Consider the following 20,958-nt stretch of genomic DNA (forward strand, 5'->3'; position numbering starts at 1 on the left):
AGGCCAGTCTTGTTTAATATCTTTACTGATGATCTAGATAAGGGGATTGAGTGCACCCTCAGTAAGTTTGCAGATGACACCAAACTAGGTGGGAGTGTTGATCTGCTTGAGGGTCAGAAGGCTCTACAGAGGAAACTGGACAGGTTGGATCAATGGGCCAAGGCCAATGGGATGAGGTTTAATAAGGCCAAGTGCCGGGTCCTGCATTTTGGTCACAACAACCCCAGGCAACACTACAGGCTTGGGGAAGAGTGGCTGGAAAGCTGCCCAGCAGAAAAGGACCTGGGGGTGTTGGTGGACAGCTGGCTTAACATGAGCCAGCAGTGTGCCCAGGTGGCCAAGAAGGCCAACAGCATCCTGGCCTGTATCAGGAATAGCGTGGCCAGCAGGACTAGGGAAGTGATGGTGCCTCTGTACTGGGCACTGGTGAGGCCTCACCTTGAGTACTGTGTTCAGTTCTGGGCCCCTCACTACAGGAAGGACATTGAGGTGCTGGAGCGTGTCCAGAGGAGAGCCACCAAGCTGGTGAGGGGTCTAGAGAACAAGTCATATGAGGAGAGGCTGAGGGAACTGGGCATGTTTAGTTTGGAGAAGAGGAGGCTGAGGGGAGACCTCATTGCCCTCTACAGCTACCTAAAAGGAGGTTGTAGAGAGGTGGGCGTTGGACTCTTCTCCCAAGGGAATAATGACAGGACCAGAGGAAATGGTCTGAAGTTGGGGCAGGGGAGGTTTAGGTTAGATATTAGGAAGAATTACTTTACTGAGAGGGTGGTCAGGCACTGGAACGGCCTGCCTAGGGATGTGGTGGAGTCGCCATCCCTGGAGGTATTTAAGGAACATGTAGACTTGGCACTTCAGGGCATGCTCTAGTGCCCGAGATTGTTGGTTTGTGTCTGTTTGTGGGTGGGTATGGTGTGTGGTTGTGGGTGTTTGTTTTGGTTTGGTTTTGGTGGTGTGTGGTGTTTTTTTGGTTTTTTTTTTGTTGGTTGGACTCGATGATCTCAAAGGTCCCTTCTAACCAAGTAGATTCTGTGATTCTGTGTGATTTGCATACAGAATTATACATATACTTTATACATAAAGATATATACATAAATACTCCCACCTACTCACAAGCTTTCTTTTAAACAGGCAGAGAAAGGTCCTTTTAGTTGAATAGGTATCTTCTATGTTTTGATTCTTATTTTTTTATTTAAAAGGCTAGATAAGTGTTCTAACGTATCCACTGGGCCACAGTTTAAAGATATAAACCAACAATAACAATGAAAATACAGGAAAACCTTTTCCCATTCCTTCTACTAATGAAAGAAATACTATACCTGTGCTCGTTTCTCCATGTCCTGACAAGTACCTAGTTGTTCTTCCATTGCAGCTCTGATTTGCCTTGCCTCATACTCTAACTGCCTTCTGGTCATGTCTGTTTGCAAGGAGAACTGAAATTGAAGTACAAAGAAGACAACTTAAATAAGGTTTATATAAACTATGTATTTCTCTGAACAATTACATTTCCACTAAACTTCATAAACAAAACATGAAAACAGACACTTAAAATATCACTTCATTGTTAAAAACAAGAACACATAATATTGGTAAACCAACAGGCAACCTGCAAGTCTTGTCAAATAATTAAAAGCAATATATAAACATTGAGACAATATAATTCATTAACAGTTTTTAACTAACCTGTTTTTTTAAACACAGCTGTTGAATTCATAACCTACAATATTGCTTAAGAAAAGGTACTGCAACCAATATATTTTTCAAGGCATCAGCAAACTAGTTTATAATATAATTATTTTAAAAAACAGGTCTTTGCAACTAAGGGAAAATACTAAAAATTAGCAATAAACTTGATTTAAGTTCAACTCCCTCAAGCTTTATTTTAAAAGACTGTAGAAATATAGAAAAGTTTAGGCTGACAGGAACTTCTGGAGATCACCTGGTCCCACCTTCTGTTGAAAGCAGGGCCTTAGATTAGGTTATCCAGGCCCAAGTCAAGATAAGTTTTGAATATTTCCATCATATTTACACAGGTGAGTTATTCAAGCATGTGGAAAATAGTAACAGGTCCAGTAAACGTTTGCTCAAAAAGTGAATTACTTGATACCATCTTTTGATACACATGATTACCTTTCACTCTAACTGTTCTTGCTAGATGAATATAAATTTATTTCATTTCTTCTCAGGTCAGTGGTTTCAAATGCATAGCTATACAGGAGTGGCAAGTAAAATGAAATGAATGCCATGGAAGATTAGAAGATCTATTATTTAAATATAATTGAGAACTGTCTTTCTGGAAGAGGACCGTTCTTTCAAAAGACAAAGCTCTTTCAAAAAAGGGAGGTGATGAGCAAATATGGCAGCTGTACTTAATTTTATGAAGACTTTTCTCTAGTCTGCTCTCCAGCAAAAAGATACTAGTAACTAAACAGACCACAAACCAAAAACAATGACTGCATGAACGTATGAAAAGCAAAACTAGAAGGCATAGTCATTCTTCAATATTAGGAACAATTATATACAAGTAGAAAATGATTGATAAAATTTTAAATCTTTCAGGAAGAAGTTTTACAAAGCACCTAACTACTTGTGGTGGGTTGACCCTGACTAGTTGCCAGGTGCCCACCAATCCACTCTATCACTCCCCCTTCTCAACAGGACAGGAGAAGAAACTATGATTAAAAGCTTGCGGGTAGAAATAAGGACAGGGAGATTATTTATCAATTACCATCACAGGCAAAACAGACTCAACTTGGGGAAGATCGACAATTAATAACATAGTAGGATAGTGAGAAATAAGAACAAATCTAAAAACACCTTCCTCCCAGAATCAATTTCACTCCTGACTTCTCTACCTCCTTCCCCCTGAGCAGCGCAGGGGTATGGGGAATGGGGGATGCGGTCACTTCATAATGCTTTGTCTCTACTGCTCCTTCCTCCTCACACATTTCCCCTGCTCCAGCATGGGGTCCCACCCATGGGAGACAGTCCTTCACGAACATGGCTCCTTCCCATGGGCTGCAGTTCTTCAAGAACTGCTCCAGCATGGGTCCTTTCCATGGGGTACAGTCCATCAGAAACAGACTGCTCCAGCATGGGTCCCCCATGGACCACAGTTCCTGCTAGAATACCTGCTCCTGCAGGGGGACAAGCTGCTTCACCATGGTCTTCTCCACGGGCTGCAGGGGAATCTCTGTTCCAGCACCTGGAGCACCCTCCTCACCCTCCTTCTTCACTGACCTTGGTGTTTGCATAGCTATTTCTCTCACATATTCTTATTCCTCTTTCTCCCAGCTGCTGTTCACAGCATTTTTCACACTTTCTTAAATATGTTAGCACAGAGGCACCACCAGCTTTGTTGACTGGTTCAGCTTTGGCCAGCGGCAGATCTGTCTTGGAGTTGTCTGGAACCGGCTCTGTATGACATGGGGGCAGCTTCTGGTGTCTTCTCACAAAAGGCACCCCTACAGCACCCCCCCTCCCAAAAACCTTGCCACATAAACTGAATACATTACTATATTTCACCATCAGTCTTAAAACAGTGCTATGTATTACAAGGACATGGCAGACATTTTGGCATTACCACAGCACCTGTCCTGGTTTGAGGTAAAACAGAACCAAAATTCTGTTCAGTACTTTTTTGGTTAAGCCTCTTCTAACTCTCTGAAATTAAAAGCATATTGTGCAGAAAACTGTTCATTCTCAGAGTGATAAGACCTGTGTTTATAGTTAATGCCAAAGAATGGAATGCAGAGAGGCTCTTGCTTATACTTATTGCTATAACAACCAAGGGCAGCCCATTTCGTTATTTGCCCCATTGGAGGGTCAGAAACAGAAAAACGTAGAGAGGTCACACCTGCAGGGAGGAGCGGACAGGACAGGTGACCCAAAACTGACCAACAGGGTATTCCATCCCATCTGCCCCACGCTCAGTATAAAAGCTGAGGGATCAAAGGTCAGTCTCTTTCTTCAGTGGCCGGTGTCTGAGGAGGACTCTGTTCGTCTGCCTTTGATCCCGATCCGTGTGTTCCTGACTCCAGAGCTGGAATCCAGTTCCCATCCGTCGCTGAATCCAGTCTGGGACTTCCCCAGTGCCTGCCAGTGACATCACCTTGGGAGCTTGATACGGTTTTGTATATATTGTATATATTTCATTATTTCCTTTTTATTCCGTTATTAATATTTCATGAAAGTAGTTTAGTTCCTTGTAAACTTGTAAATCTCTCCTTGGAGCGAGAGGTGGGAGAGAGCAAAGCATCTGTCGTCTGTCATTGGCCAATCTGGACTAAACCATGACAGCACCATATTATTGATGGTCAATGACAGAAGACAGAAATTACCTTTGCTTCTTTGTTCTAAAGGTTCTCCTGGTATGGAAAAAAAGGAAAAATCAAAGCCAGTATACACTAGTCACTCTGTTCCACCAATAATATGCAGAGATCTTATGAAGGCAGAATTCATTACCCTTTTTGTTCTGGAAAAAGGTCTTAAAAGAAGGTCAGAAGGAAGCCTTCAGCTACAGACATATGAAAAGAAAAGTAAAACTTGAAGCATGACCCTAGTGCCCAACTGTATTCTGGCAGATGCACACAAATGAGAAGGTTGTGCATTTCAAAGCATGAGACAAAAACATGAGCTGAACTGAGAGGCAGAAATGTGAAACTTTAAGGAAGCTATGATAAAGTTTAAAAGTTTTATTTATTCGTAGAAAATTCAATTAAGGCTGATATATTTTTTCATTATTGCTACAAGTCAACTTGTTTTTTGACAATTATTCAGTTTGCAGATAAACAAGTCACCAACAGCAGGTCTCCCAGAAGACTTCACCAAGGTCAATTCAGAAAGCCAACAAGAGATATAACAGTCTACAAATATGTAAAACAGTGCTAAAAAATAATGGGATCTATCCTTCCACTGTGGATGGAATAAGTACTGATGGACATAAATTGCCACAAAAGAAATTTGGTATAGATGTTAAGTAAAACATTCTAATAATACGAAGAGCTAATTTAATTGATTACCTATGAAGTTGAGGAAACAATCTTAAAACCTATGACACATTTAGAGTGACACAGATACAGCCAACTGCCTTTGGGAAATGGATTACATTTCCTCAAGATCCTTTTTCCTTCTTTCTCCCCTTGTCCCTGGTTTTCTGATTAACTTTGCTGTGACTCAATATTAGATTTGCTAAAGTCCAGCTGTTTCACCCCAGTCACTAAAGTGTTTTCATATTCTGTTCCTACTTCCAGGAAGATGACTAGTTCTGACAGTACGGCATAAATACAGCTAAACTGATTCCTGAACAGATATGGCTCTGTAAAGATGGGCAACCAAGTCTTCCCATAACTGTATGTACTAAAGAATGCACTGCAGATATATCCAAAGCTGCTGAGGTCTGACAGCAGGAAAACCTTTATTATCTGGGATATTAGAGATCTTCATTATTCCCAGAAAGCAGTGATTTGACTATAGTTTGGAGACGCCAAGGTAAAAGTTTGCAGGGGCATTAATATCAATATGTCAAAAGCCTTGCTGATGTTGTCTACCTTGACTTCAGGAAGGCTTTTGACACAGTCTCCCACAGCATCCTCATAGGTAAGCTTAGGAAGGTTGGGTTAGATGAATGGACAGTAAGGTGGACTGAAAACTGGCTGAAAGACAGAGCTCAGAGGGTCGAGATTAGTGGCACACAATCTAGTTGGAGGGCCATAACAAGTGGTGTTCCCCAGGGGTCAGTACTGGGTCCAGTCCTCTTCAATATATTCATCAGTGACCTGGATGAAGGGATGGAATGTACCCTCATCGGCAAGTTTGCTGATGACACAAGACTGGGAGGGATGACCAACACATCAGAAGGCTGTGCCGCCATACAGTGAGACCTGGACAGGCTGGAGAGTTGGGCAGAGAGGAACCTGATGAAATTCAACAAGGGCAAGTGTAGGGTGCTGCACCTGGGGAGGAATAACCCCATGCACCAGTACAGGTTGGGGGCTGACCTGCTGGAGAGAAGCTCTGAGGAGAAAGACCTGGGAGTCCTGGTGGACAACAGGATGACCATGAGCCAGCCATGTGCCCTTGTAGCCAAGAAGGCTAATGGCATCCTGGGGTGCATCAAGAAGACTGTGGCCAGCAGGTCGAGGGAGGTTATCCTCCCCCTCTACTCTGCACTGGTGAGGCTGCATCTGGAGTTCCATAAGAAGTTCCATCTAAACATGAGGAGTAACTTCTTTACTTTGAGGGTGCCAGAGCACTGGAACAGGCTGCCCAGAGAGGTGGTGGAGTCTCCGTCTCTGGAGACATTCAAAACCCGCATGGACATGTTCCTGTGCAACCTGCTCTAGGTGGACCTGCTTTGGCAGGGGGGTTGGACTAGATGATCTCTGAAGGTCCCTTCCAACCCCCTATCATTCTGTGATTTTGTGATTCTGTGATCTGCATAAGCTATAGCACCATTTTACTCACTGTTCTGAATTAAGAGCTCCTGTGTAAATGGTCTCTTAGGCTAATATTGCTCTCAAAATTAAAAGAATTCATAAAATAACAAAACTGATAGAAAAAAAGGCCTTTGGGGGATACAGTTAAATAAGAAACCTACTGACATATAACTCATTTGTTATAATGACTTTTCAGTGCTCCTCTCTAGCGCTGACATTCATACTGATGGGTACGACTTTTAACAGGTAAAATAACCTCTGAAAACCAGGGAATTGCAAAGGAAAAAATACATTATTTGCATAGTGAAACAAAAAAATGCTTTAAATGAAAACAACAGTAGAGAATATCCCTACATTCATAAAATATACACAGCATCTAAAGAGAGATCACAGCACCAGAGACATAAATGAGCATGCTGTAGTTACTTACATTTTCAGTAAGGGGGATACTATCAATCCTTTTAGTAAGGTCCTGAAGCTGAGCATAATACCAGTCCTTTTCTTTCTCTTCCTTCTCAATCTCCGCAAGCAACAGAGATCTATCAAAAACAAAAGCCAGAAATGTCTCACTAATAAGTCTTCATTATCAAATACAAGTAAAGCGATAAGTATTGATACCTATATAAAAGGTGAAATGAGGTTTAATGAAGACAGCACTAACAAGAAGTTGAGAAGGTGGGTTCTGTTCCCTGGCCCTATCTAATCAAATTATCCAACTATACTGTGCTAAGCAAGTCACTTTAACTTCTTGTATATTAGATCCACATCTGTAAAAGAAAGAATACCTGTTGTTCTTTATAAAATCAGTTTGAAATCTAAAGCTGAGAAGCATTTTGTGAAATCTAAGCAGTTATTAGTCACTTGCTAACTTGCATCCTGCTTCTTTATGACAATATGCTTTATACAATGCAGCAAACTACAACTGCTATTTAAGAAAAAGCTTGGATATTGTAGAAACGTACACAGCTCAGAATCCCATTACTAAATTCAATTATTTCTTCTGCCTTTGTAGTACATCCTCACTCTGTCATCCATGATGAAACAATGCTAAAGCACACAAAACCACGATTTTTAAAAACACTTTCAAAGAGTACTTTTACATCATATGTTATATACAGGATACATTTATAGTGCTTAACACATTATAAATAGGTATCATAAGCATATTGCAGACCTGAGTAGTTATAACTTCTTGTCTTTTTGACCAGAAAGCATGTATCAAGAAATAATCTTTGAAAATGAGATATTTCAGGAAAACGTAATTTGCATCCTTACCTGTAAATTCTTTATGTATAAAGTATATGTATAATTCTGTATGCAAATCATGTTACACACATTTGGAAGTATAATTCAGAACGTAATTGTGTGTAAATGAAATTATCAATTGCATGCTGGCTTTAAAAAAATATTCCCCCACAGTAGTAGAGTGACAATTTGAATTATATATTGCCATCTACTTCCATAGATGTTTGTATTGGGTCTGGCTGAGATGGAGTTAATTTTCCCCATAGCAGCTCTCATAGTGCTGTGCTTTGTATTGGTAGCTAGAAAGGTGTTGATAACACACCAATGTTTTGGCTACTGCAAGGCTGTCTCTCCAACATCCCCCCCCTCACCAGTAGTGGGCAAGATCTTGGGAGGGGACATAAACAGGACAGCTGACCCAAACTCGCCATATGGCATCTGCTCAGCAATGAAAGCTGAGAGAAAGGAGGAGGAAGAGGGGGCATTACGTATCTATGATGTCAGATAACAGGAGTAGCTATAACTACTGAGGTCTGCAATATGCTTATGATACACATTTAGAATTATAAAGATATCAGAATACCAATATAAGGAACTAAAAACATTTATGAGCAAATTCTGAAAAAAATATTAAAAGTTTTACATACTATTTTATGAATCCTTTGTAAACTACATTTAAATAGCTGCAAAATTTATCAATATAGTTACATATTGTTTACTGTTATTACACTTTTTAAAAATACATTTTAAAATTTTACAGCCCAAATCCTGCTAGTAGGGGTATACAGACAACCCACTTTTTTTTTTTCTTAAATAAAAGTTTATTAGTTTCTTGTAAGTGCTTTCTGCAAGCACTCTTCTTCCTTCTGACATTTTAATATTGCTCATTAACATAAAAGGAAATGTTAAAATCATATTAGTTTACAGTCAATATAAAGATAGAGGTACTTAAAAATGAAATAAGTATAGCATTCATAAACAAAGCTGGACTGATAATGCTTAAGACTGAACTCAAACGCTAACCTAGAGGACAGAAAGCTGCATACAAGTTTGCCCAGTATTATTTCCCATCCCTTAATTTCTACATCCTTCTCTCTCTAAACTCAGGTTGTACTATTTCTGAGCAAGAGCCATGTGAACCTTTGTAAAACACACAAACAACTCAGGGATAATACTATAAATATTTTGTTAAGGAACAAAACCAACATACAAAAAAAATAAAAATTCCCCTCGACTACTTTCTTAATGCATCTCAATCATGATTTGGAAAGAAGATAATCAAGCCTTCACATGAAAGAATTTAATGTAGGATAAAGAACTTTAAAATGCATATTTTAAAGTATCTTAGTTCCTGCTTTTAAAATATTTCAAATTAGTTTTAAATGACTTAAGGTTAATATTCCATACCCGAAGCAAGTAACCCGAACGTTGTTAAAATGGAAAATTAAAATTTCCAGGATCTAGTTTATATTACTTACTGCTAAACTAATAGCCCTATTTTTTTTCAAGGACACATGGACAGAACTGAGAATAACACTGACAGGATTCGATACATCTTGAAAAGGAAAAAATAGAATTCTTGTAAAAATTCAGATGTATAAAGAAGTAACTGGCATTACCTATTCTACTGAATCACATTCTTAATGACAGCTACATTACCTATGAAAGAGGTTAAGGAAAACCATAGTTTTATACTAACAATTCAGTTGTCAAGCTGTTCTCCCTCACTTTACCTGCAAAAGACTGAAAAACTACACAAACCTAAGAGTGCTGAATATTTTTAAACACAAATAGAGTAACAGAACTTTTGAGATTTGGTTCAACAGCCATGTTGAAACAGAACCGTGGAGTTGTTTTGTTTTGTTTGTTTTTTAAATAAAGAATGTCAAGATCATACATTAAGTAATTTACTTGGACAGCTGTTATACCAGATGGGTTTACAATCAAAAATCAGTGAAAAGAACCAAACAACAACTACCCTACTGTTGCAGGTAACTATAGCAGAATTACAGGATAGCTGGAATTCCTCAGTCACAAGGATGGTTCTGGGCAGGAATTCCCCGAGTCAACGGCTGTAACCCTGTTGTTGGGACACATTAGTCAGACTGAACGAAATGCTAATAGATTCTGCTCAGGGAAAGTCTGTGAGAGAGTCTCTGTTTTTGTCTCCCAACTTCCCAAACCTCCGACGCATACCGTGGCTGCCTGATTTCTGTACATGCAGGCACTCTGCACAGTGTCATGAAAATTTCACAACTGGCCTGTGTTAGGGTTCTGTCGGGTTCTCACAGCCTGTGACTACTGAGCAGAGAGGCTAGGACGCAAAGTCATAGAATCATAGAATTGCCTAGGTTGGAAGGGACCTTTCAGATCTAGTCCAACCATCAACCTAACACTGACAAAAACCATCACTAAACCATATCACTTAGCATAAATATAGAATTACAAGATTAATTCTTTTATTCATGTGCCTGAGGTGCCCCATTCAAATTGGGGCACCCTGAATGTGGTTTTACACATGGTTCTTATACCTTTCAAGCGTTCAGGTACAACATGATTTGACCAATCACTACTTAACACACACATACTAATGTTTTGCAAAGCAACTATAATTCTGTGGCATCATCATCCATCTGCTTCTTTCTTGATCTAGACATCCCTGGAGTCAGTCTTGCTACAATTACTTATCTATGATGTCAGATAATGGGAGGGCTTCACAGAGTTGTTGGAGGGGCTAGGATGCTGGCATTATCTTGGTTGTCCAGGGGTATCCTTTATTCTTCAGAGTGGGCACTGTCATCCTCCTCCTTGCAACAAGCTAGGGTCCTTTAGTCATGCTGACTTAACCACAACTACGCAGTATTCAATGTAAACTATATATCTCAAGACAGTTCATACAATTTCATACTATAAAGACTAATTGGCACAATAATTAGGAAATGAGATTTTTCCTAACAGTCCCTCCTTTTCTTTTGACCGTCAGAGTCACACTATACCATTCATTATTTTAGCAGTAAGTTAAGTACATAAGGTAATACAACACTGCAAACACACATATATAATTACAAAGCAAAATAAGACAGTGAATAAAACCACCAAAATCCTTTTAGTTCACGGTCCTATACCCAAGTCTGGGAGTCAAGAGGTTTACCATCCAAACAGATGTATGGGAGATCCCTGTCTTACTTCATGTAATATTTTTAAATGAGTCTTTATCTTATTTATATCGGTTTCATTTTTTCTGGTGTTGATTTACATAAAACCAGCAGCTATTATTCAATAATGCCCATACTCTGTCCTGTGCTGCTAATAGGCAGTCCAAGGCTAATCAATTCTGTATTACCATTTGAGATAATGATTTAATCTCTTCCTGTAAGGCTACTATACTATCTGCAGTTACATTAAGAGCTTTTTCTACTTTTGCTGATACGTTTACAATAGCTCTTTCTAGTTCAATGATCCCTAACCATGGGATAAAAGCTCTAACAAACAGGTGGAACTTAGTGCCACATTCTATCAGAGGGTTGTAACACTTTTTCCCATATATATCAGTAGTTATGAGCTACAGAGGCAGAAGAGATACTGGTTCTAACCTGCGTGGATGGTATTAATGCACTTAGAATACTCTCTTCAGCTCAGGTTGAGGGTAAATACTCAAATGCCCTTTCTCCACATACCCAATATCATCCTGGTATTTGTGTAAATAGGGTAGTATAATCTTCAAATAAATCTGAGTCATGTAAACTATTTCCTGCAAAAGGGCTAGCATATGCCAGATTTGGTTGTTTAGGTAAACCAGTAAAGCCTGGACCTGGACTCAGAGCAATCAGGATCCTACAGGCCTGTAGCGGAAACCAAAACTTTATAATCATCTTTAGTTTGATTATGGCTTCCTACAGAATACCAAGTTAATCTATCTGCGAATATCCACATTGTCTCAGAGTCTGCAGGACCTGATAAACTCCATCCAGGAACATATCTGCAGCGTGATATCTTATTACAATAGGTTTTATGTAAGAACTTCTGGAAAATCTCCCTTCCACACTCAGTGGATGCAGTATATAATAAGGTTTTGGAAGAATCTGTGGAGGAATACCGATTGCCTTTAGGCATAGGAACAAATCTATGAAACATTCCAGGCATAAGAGTCCCCTTTTCATCTATATGGTCCCAAGATCTGAACTGTCCATTTCCATTAGTTCTATTAATTTTAAAGATATATCGGCATTTCCAGTTCCCAGCCCCTACAAAGTGAGTATGCTTGTCAATAGGTTTGCTCTCCAAGCATACCCAGGGGTCTCCTTTCAAACTAGCGACAAACCCTTCTCGGCAGAAGGGCAGTATCCTTCCTTTCTTTAGTGAAAATTCATAATTTACACACCCATCCTTTACCATTGAGTATTCAGTGGGACAGAAACCCAGGAGAGTTGATTTCCAGTAAAGGATAGGCTTTTAATGCATATCCAACAGTCGGGCTTATTTGCTGCTGCTGCTATAGTTTGGACTGTTGCTATGGCCGAATTACAGAATGAATCAATATTCCACCACAGGCTTATAAGAAAGGCTATCATATTAAAATCTAGGCTTCCAAATCACTATTAACAGGAAAAACAGACACGAAGAGCAAAAGTAATTATCCCTTGGTTGCACTCTAATTCTAAGTAAGGGTATGGTTCAGTCCACGTGCAATTCACAAGTATCAGATTACTTTCCACTTCCCTGTTATCAAATTCTTATGCAAGATCAGTGATTTCAAAGCCAACCCGCTGGCTCTGCACAAGTTCCCAGCTGCGGGTGAATCAGTCTCTGCAATGGTGGATGTTCCCTTAGTGGCAGGAGGGTTTCCTGCTTCCACTTCCAGACTGGCTGCAACTTTTAGGTGGTGATGCCGTGAAAGGCCGAAATCAGGACTCAATAGTCGGGATGACTATTAAGCAGGTATTCTTTATTGCAGCACTGGACGCACAGGGGATCGCTCCTCCAAATGCGCGCGCCAGGCAGAGTTAGTTTAACAACATATATACATGCTATACATACATATTTATGCGATTTCTGAGAACTAATTAACATATTCATTATATTTCCGAGAATTCATTGTCATAGTGACTGGTTCTATATGTCTCATTGGTCTTGGGGCCCACTGTTCTCAGAGATAAGTTCTTTCTGCAAGGTTACATTGTCCTATAGCATCCTGTTCTCAGGGACAATTTCCTCTTACAAAGTTACATTTGTGCTGACCTGTACAACGGCTACATGCATACGTGCCTAAAAAACAAAACACTCACAGTATTTGCTAACTCATGCTTAAGCTAAGAATACTCAAGCTTAGTTATGTCAAGCAAACCTTCAAGCCATACTCAGCCCTATTCCTTAATTCACTGGGAGTGATAATTCAAGTCTATTTTTCTTCCACCTTTACTGCTGACGAAGGTAAGCGATACCAAAAATGGTCCCTCCCACTGAGGAGATAAATTATCCTTTCTTTTGTGTACATTTACCCAAATATAATTCCCTAGATTGAAGGGGTGCAGAGCCCCTTCTAGAGGTACCAGTTGCATTAGCTGTGCATAGGCCTGATTGCATTTTAATAATTTATGAACCTGTAAAATATGCTGGGTCACATTTTCATTTCCTGCTAAATAAAATTACATGAGTGGGTACATCAGTTCCAGGGAGCTGTATCAGTCTTTCAAGTAGTATTTCATAGGGAGAAAGTTTTATTGTTTGTTGAGATCTTTGTTAAATATTCATTAAGGCTAAAGGTAGCACATGCAAGACACGGTTACCTATTACGCTGCAGCATAAATTCCTGTCACTAACCAATTCTTCAGCACTGTCTGGGCTAGTTTTGCACCATAGGATTGAGAGGTTCTTTTGGGAAGCTCTTTGGTCGTACTGGGCATTCCCATTTCCAACAACCTTGTTGTCCACAATAATTACAACCATCTCCTGTTCCTTGAGGCCCATTGCTCCTAAAATTTCCTCCTCTGCTTCTCCCTTGAAGACATCCACGTCCCCGTTCCGTTAGTCTAGGATTGCTGTTCGATGTTGCTGCCAATAAACTAGCTTTCTGTTCATGTTTTCTTTTTTCTTCACCTGTCTTTCACCTCTTCCATTACACGTGAACATGGCAATGCTGACTATTTAATCCAATCCTTTGCCCTGCCATCCAGGTACACGTTTAGAAAAAAAAATTCTTAATATCTGGGGCTGACCGATATACAAAGAAAGATACCATTAAAGATACCATTTCCTCCTTCTCAGGGTTGACCCCTCCAAGCATTCTCACTTGTTTAACCAATTGGGAAAATATTCAGAATTTCCTTGCTGGCATTCTTGGACCTTAGCTCAGTTTACAGTCTTCCGTCCTGTCAATTCTAAGGATTTTAACAATTCCCCTCTAATTCTGCAGCGTATCTCTATCAGCTGGTATCTTTAGGGGACCGACCTGGGTCACTGGGTGGCCATGGGGTTCTGCCCTGTGCTTCCCCAGGCCATCTGTGATTTATTTTCCAGATTTTAATTTTTTCCATCAGGAGTAAAGACGGTCTCAAAGAGCTGCTGCATGTCAGCCCACGTAGGGTTATAAATGCGAAAGATGCCACATATACTTTGTATCACCCTTTGCAGATCATCCCACAGTCTGGGCACTTGCTGTTGCCCTGAAACCAAATGAGCAGGTGTAAACGGCACGTGGACTGTTCCCACAGAAAACTGGCTAGGTTCCAGTCCTGGCCCTATAATTTTTGTTGGAGAGGTACTTACAAACCAGAAGCAGTAGCAATAGCTGGAGCAGAAACCAGTCTCTTGTCCACCCTCAGCCTACTTGCTGTCAGGGGAGGGAAGAGAGAGAAATCCTTGATGCTGTGCAAGCACTGTTCAAGAATAGCTGAAACAACGGTGTGTTATCAATGTTGTTTTGGTCACAAATCTAAAACACAGCACCATATGGGCTGCTAAGAAAAAAAAGTAACTCCATCCCAGCCAGACTTGGTACAGTTCAGGTTGGATCACTGCTGCACTTCACCAGTTCCTGATGAGGATCATTCTCCACTGGTTTGGGTGGCTCCTGCTGGAGCATCGTACAGCAAGGGCATATCATTCAACTCACATCATGGCTTATTTTCCCCCAAGGTTAAGTCTCCTTGAAGGTACACACCAGATTTCCCCATCTTAATGTATTACCCACCAAATACACCCAGGTCCTTGTGTGAAAGCAAGCCTAGGAATGGGTTTGCCTTTTCCTGAGGAAGGAATAGCCGACACTGTCTTTCCAAACCAGTTCCCTATGCACGCCATCTCTTTCCACAGTATGCAGGGGTTTTGTTTGGGTGGGCTCAGGTTGGTGAGCAGATCTTCTAGTGTTAACCAGACAACTGGCTTCTGCTTCTGGACCCACTGATCGGATGAGCCAGCAAGGGGCGGAGCCTGCACCCAGCAGCACAGGAGATTTAAACAGGCCCAGCTGGTTGCAATGGATGAGCATATATATATATTTCCCAGTGGGCAGGTGCATGGCAGTATGGTGACTGCATGACAAAAAGCTGTCTCCTCTGCTTCTCCTGAGCTTCTAGCACCTGGTAGAACCAATGCAGCCACGCAGAGAGAGCTCCTGTCAAAGCAAGTGACCACACAGATTTCCGGCTGTGGGGCGTGTGCAAGGATATTCCTGGAGATGGAGGGTGATAGCAAACAGGCCTGTGGGATGTGTGACCAGGTAGATAAACTGCTCTGCCCGGTGGCCGAGCTGCAGGAGGAGGTGGGCAGACTGAGAAGTATTTGAGAGATGGAGAAGGAGATTGACCAATGGAGCTGTGCTCTTCCATCTCTGATGCATGCAAGCCAATTCACTACGGAGGCAGGTCCAGGATCTGTTTGGGGAAAGGTGGAAGAATGTTACTGCATGGACCTGTAAGAGAAACCCCTCCTTACCCTCTAAGAAAACCTTACAGAATAGGTATGAGGCCCTGGGTATGGTAGATGAAGCACATAATGAGACAGGAGGAATCTAGGCAAGCAGTCTTGCCGAGGTCAGATAGGCCAGTGCATCACAACAAGACCTGCGTTAAGACCAGCGCCAAGAAGAAATAACGGCAAGTTAGGGTCATCAGCAATTCCTTCCCGTGTGGAACAGAAGCATCCATTTGCACACCAGACTCTCTTTTCAGGGAAGTTTGCTGCCTCCCTGGGGCCAGAATTAGGGATGTCACCAGACAACTAAAGAGCTTAGTACAACCTTCAGAGTACTATCCACTCCTACTCTTTTATGTGGGTACTAATGATGTTGCAACAAAAAGTCTAAGGTCAATCAAAAGACCCTGGGAAGAATACTAAAAAATTCAGGAGCACAAATAGTGTTTTCCTTGATCCTCTCAGTAGCAGAGACCTTGGAAAAAACAGATGAGCCCAAGATATCAATACCTGGCTCCAGGACTGCTGCCTCCACCAAAACTTTGGTGTTTATAACCATGGAAGAGTATTCGAGGCACAAAGAATGCTGGGGCCTGACAGGATCCACCTGTCCTGATGGGGAAAACACATCTTTGTGTGTTAACCTGGCGGGACTGATCAAGAGGGTATTAAACTAGAATCAGCAGGGGAAGGGGATACCAACAGGATTGCCAAAGGTAAGCCAAAGGTTGGAATGGTATCGCCTGAGGGTGGCAATGCTAGTGGGAACACTTGCATTGCTCCTGGGAACACGGAGGTCTCAGGAGTGTATCTGAACTGCTTGTACACCAAACCACGCAGTATGATAACCAAACAGGATGAACTGGAAGCATTGGTTAGTTCCGAGAACTAAGATATCATTGGCGTTAGCAAGACTTGGGGGAATGAGTCCCACAATTGGAGTGCTGGGATGGAGGACTACAGGCTGTCCAGGAGGGACAGGCAGGGAAGGCAAGGTGGAGGTTTCGCACTATACGTAAGGGAGAGGTTTGATTGTACAGCCCTTACAGTTAGGGACAATGTGGTCTAGAGGGGAATGGAAAGCAAAGGAGATGTTGTAGTGGCTGTCTACTATCAATCGCCCAGCCAGGATGACAGCACTGATGAGTTATTCTGTAGGCAATTAGGAGAAATCTCTGGATCAGTAGCCCTTGTCCTTATGGAAGATTTCAACTTCCCACACATCAACTGGGAATACCATACTGCCGAGACGAGCAGGTCTGGGAAAATCCTGAAGTTTGTGGAAGATAACTTCTTGTCACAAGTACTGAGTACTTAACTACAACTGAGCCAGCTAGGAAAGATGCCCTCCTAGACTTGTTGTTTGTAAATAGAGGAGGACTCATAGGAAATGCAATGGTAGATGGCTGTCTTGGCCACAGTGATCACGAAATGGTCGAGTTTTAAGTTTTCAGTGTAATGAGAAAAAAAGGACAGCAGAGTTGCTGCCCTGGATTTCAATAGAGCAAACTTTAAGCTATTCAGAGAGCTAGTTAGCAGAGTACCCCGGGAATCTGCTTTTGAGGGCTTAGGAGTCCACGAGTGCTGTTCAGCCTTTAAGGACCACATTTAGAAGCACAGGAGCAGGCAATCCCATTTTATCAGAAGTCAAGCAAGCAGGGCAGACCAGCTTAGCTGAACAGGGAATGCCTCATGGAGCTCAAGAGGAAAAAGAAATTGGGTGATTTCTGGAAGCAAGGTCAGGCTTCGCAGGAAGATTACAGAACTGTGGTTCATATACATAGGAAGACGACACAAAAGGCCAAAGCTCAATTAGAGTTGAAACTGGCCAGTGTTGTGTCAGACAAGAAAGGCTCTTTTAAGTACGTTAATAGCAAGAGGTGGTCTAAAGAAAACATTGGACTAATACTAATACTTATTGAAGATGGTCACCTGACTAATAGGGATGAAGGAAAAGCAGAGGCATTCAATGTTATTTTTTTGCTTCAGTCTTTAATAATATTGATAGACCTTAGTCTTCCTGGTCCTCTGAGTCAGAGGACTACAACTGTAGGAACATTTGCTTTCCATTTGTGGACACTGAAATTGTATAGGGACCATTTGTATCACCTGAATGTTTTTAAGTCCATAGGTCCTGATGGAATTCATCTCAGAGTACTGAAGGAGCAAGATGTTACAGCAGGAACCCTCTCGATCATCTGTCAAAGGTCTTGGAAGTCTGGGGAGGTCCCTGCTGACTGGAAGCTAGCCAATGTTATTCCAATCTACAAAAAGGGTGTGAGAGAAGATCCAGGAAACTACAGACCTGTTAGTCTAACCTCAGTTCCTGAAAAAGTGACGGAGAATATTATACTGGGTACTGCTGAAAGGCATTTAAAGGACAACACAGTCATCAGGTACAGTCAACACGGGTTCACAAAGAGAAAGTCCTGTTTAACTAATGTGATATCCTTCTACGATAAGGTCACCCACCTAATGGATGAAGGGAAGGTGGTGGATGTAGTTTTTCTGGATTTTAGTAAGGCTTTTGATACTGTCCCTGTTACGGGGGCTAGGATGCTGGCATTATCTCAGTAGTTCAGGGTTATTCTTTAAGGTGCAAGGAAGAAGACAACAGCCCCTAACGAGCTAGGGTCCTTTAGTCATGCTGACTTAACCACAACTATGCAGTATACTATGTAAACTATATATCTTAAGCAAGTTCATACCATTTCATACTGTAAAGACTGATACAATCGTTCAGGAATGAGATTTTCCTAACAGCTTCACTTCCCCCCCCATGTGTCCATGTACTGGGTCTGTCCCATGTATGAAATTAAATTTGCAAAAGCATAATTAATTCAATCCTTATAAAAAGTATTTTTATTTGTAAATGCTTTTTCTAATGGTATAATGGTATGAAACAGATTATGCCCATCTGTTGCTGATCATGATTTTGAGGTTAGGAGAGAGTTTAAGGTAGAAGAGCTGTTATCGATCAAAGAAAAATTTTGATGGAAAAACCTAATACAGTTATTCCATCTTTTTACACTCCAAGATTGTTTATATCAGTATTTTCACAATATCAGAACATTCTGTTCTCTGCCATACACTGTCAAGAGTGTGTCAATGCAGCAAGGCAAATGAAGTCAGTTTTTTTTGAACATTATAATGCTTTTATGAGGAAAAAAGGTTTTCAATTTGAATTGCTTTTTTACAGGATCAGTATTTCAAAAAGACTTGTCCAATGTGGGGGGGGGTGGTGGTGGTGGCTTGGTTTTTGTAGGGTTTTGTGAGGCTTTTTTGAAGCACCTAACAGTAAGTATAGCTGAATGAGTGCAGGATCACAGAAAAGTGATTTCTTCTTTTGGAAATATTTTTTGGATAAATGTGTAATAGACCACTTGTAATTTCTCATAAACAAAGCAGCAAAGAGACTTTTAATGTCTCAAACACTCACAGTACCAGGCCTTCTGCTCAAGGAACTGAGATAAGGCTAATGCCTGCTTATCTCTGGTATGAAAGGAAGCTGGCATCTGAATGACTAGTCTTAAACAAACAGAACAGCCCTGTTTTTTCTCCCGTGAAGGACAAGCTGTTTCTCCAAAAAAGATGCTATGCCCAGTGTTGACCCTTGCCTCGTTATCCATGAAATGCATATTAAAGTTCACACCCCTGCATATGCTAGTGAAGATTATCAAAATCATGCTAAACATATGACTCATCTCCCCACCCAAATCATGCTACATGTCACCTGGCAGGGGGAGAAACTTGAGACCAAACTGCCCCTAGGAGTGGGCAACCATAAAAGGGGGAAGAGAGGAGAAGAAGATGATTTATGACCTGGGAAGATTTTTCCCTTGAAGAGCATTTCTATGACCCGCGCTGACTGTAGCAGCACTGGAACCAGGACCGGTGATCTCTAGATCTCTCCTCCTTCCCTATCCCTTTGCTGCTTTTTCCCCCCCCCCCCCCCCTTTCTTCTTTCTCTTTTCTTTCAAAGTAGTAACGCAAGGCATACCGTACTGCTTGCTGTAATTCATTGTATACCTGTTATTAAGTACTGCTTGCCATAGTTTGTTGTATACCTGTTGCTACTTAACACAATGCATACCTTACCGCTTGCCATAATTTGTTATATACCTAACTAATTGTCATGGACCTAGTTAAGACCTGGTTACTAACCTAATAAATGTTTGAGACACAAATCTCAAGGTCCTTATACCTTAGTCCACGCTGCTGGGGATGTGGAAATCTGAGTCACTTAGCCCCTCTCCTTTCTGGGTGAGACATGACAATATATCAATGTTATTCCCAGTAAGAAGGGTAACAAAATATATGCTACTCTACTTACATTACATAAATATAATTATTATTAATAATTTCACTTCTATCAGTAGGCCATAAAATGACAAAACCTAGAAAAGGTAACAAATTCCTGAAAATTACTCTCAAAGCTACTGATATTTCAAACAGTAGCTTTTGCTCAACACCAGAGAAAAAACAGATACAATTCTCTTTCAACCAAGCAATACATAAAATAGGAAGATTAAACAGAATTGTCTGCATAGAAAAAAAAAATCATCATTGTTTGAGACAGCAAATTTTTAAACTTTTAGCTGTTAAATGTTAACTGCTTCTACAGAAAACACTCTTAAAAATTTTAGTTATGTGCTTCAGTAATCCAGTAAAACCAAATACATCTGGAACTACTCAGAGAGAAAGCAGGGTACATTTAATAGAAATTATATTCTAAACTAGTACCCTAAACACTCCCCCCCCCCCCCCCCCCCTTAAACACTTTGGAACTAGAGGGGAGTGAGCAAAAGAGAAATATGCAGACAACTTAATCATTTATTCTGGTAACTGAATCCATTTAATTTCCCCCCCCCCAGAAGATCATTTTGGCCAAGCTAAACATCTAGTGAATGTGCTAAATTCACACACAGTTAATAAATGATTTGGTCCTCATCCAACACTCTTGCCCACAAGTAGCATGTATCATGCCAATATATTAGATTCCTGGGTGTAAGTGTTCCCATTTCAGGTCTCTGAAAAATGTTAGTTTTCTTTCCAAACTCTTTTAATATTGAGATTTTCAAATTCCAGAAGTTCTTTGAAAGTCTGTTTTAACACAAACAACAAGATCTACTAGAACATAAATATTTGTTAAATATATGTTTAGAAATACAGAAACTTACTAAACACAAACAACAAATTTAAACACAGAGCATGGGAAAATAAGTGGTTACTTTTCCTTTCAGAAATTAGTGATTCCAGATGCACTGTCCTGTGTCCCCCACCCTCAAATTATGCTTCTTTTGGCTATTCAGGGTCCATGCTGATGCCCTAAGTGTTCTTACATGTCCCCTCAAACAGCGTAATG

General features: G+C 40.8%; 1 protein-coding gene across 1 annotated transcript in view; it reads right to left on the reverse strand.

Moving 5' to 3' along the window:
- The window catches only part of LOC141476715 (adenomatous polyposis coli protein-like), a 112,564-nt gene that overhangs the window by 70,358 nt on the left and 21,248 nt on the right, over positions 1–20,958 (reverse strand). Inside the window, exons 5-6 of the mRNA XM_074165519.1 lie at positions 6,868–6,976; positions 1,320–1,433 (exon numbers count right to left, since the gene is read on the reverse strand). Coding sequence (XP_074021620.1) covers positions 1,320–1,433; positions 6,868–6,976 — 223 coding nt within the window. The remainder of the gene's footprint in view (positions 1–1,319; positions 1,434–6,867; positions 6,977–20,958) is intronic.

Source organism: Numenius arquata, chromosome W (assembly GCF_964106895.1).
Source record: "Numenius arquata chromosome W, bNumArq3.hap1.1, whole genome shotgun sequence".
NCBI classification, from domain to species: Eukaryota; Metazoa; Chordata; class Aves; order Charadriiformes; family Scolopacidae; genus Numenius; species Numenius arquata.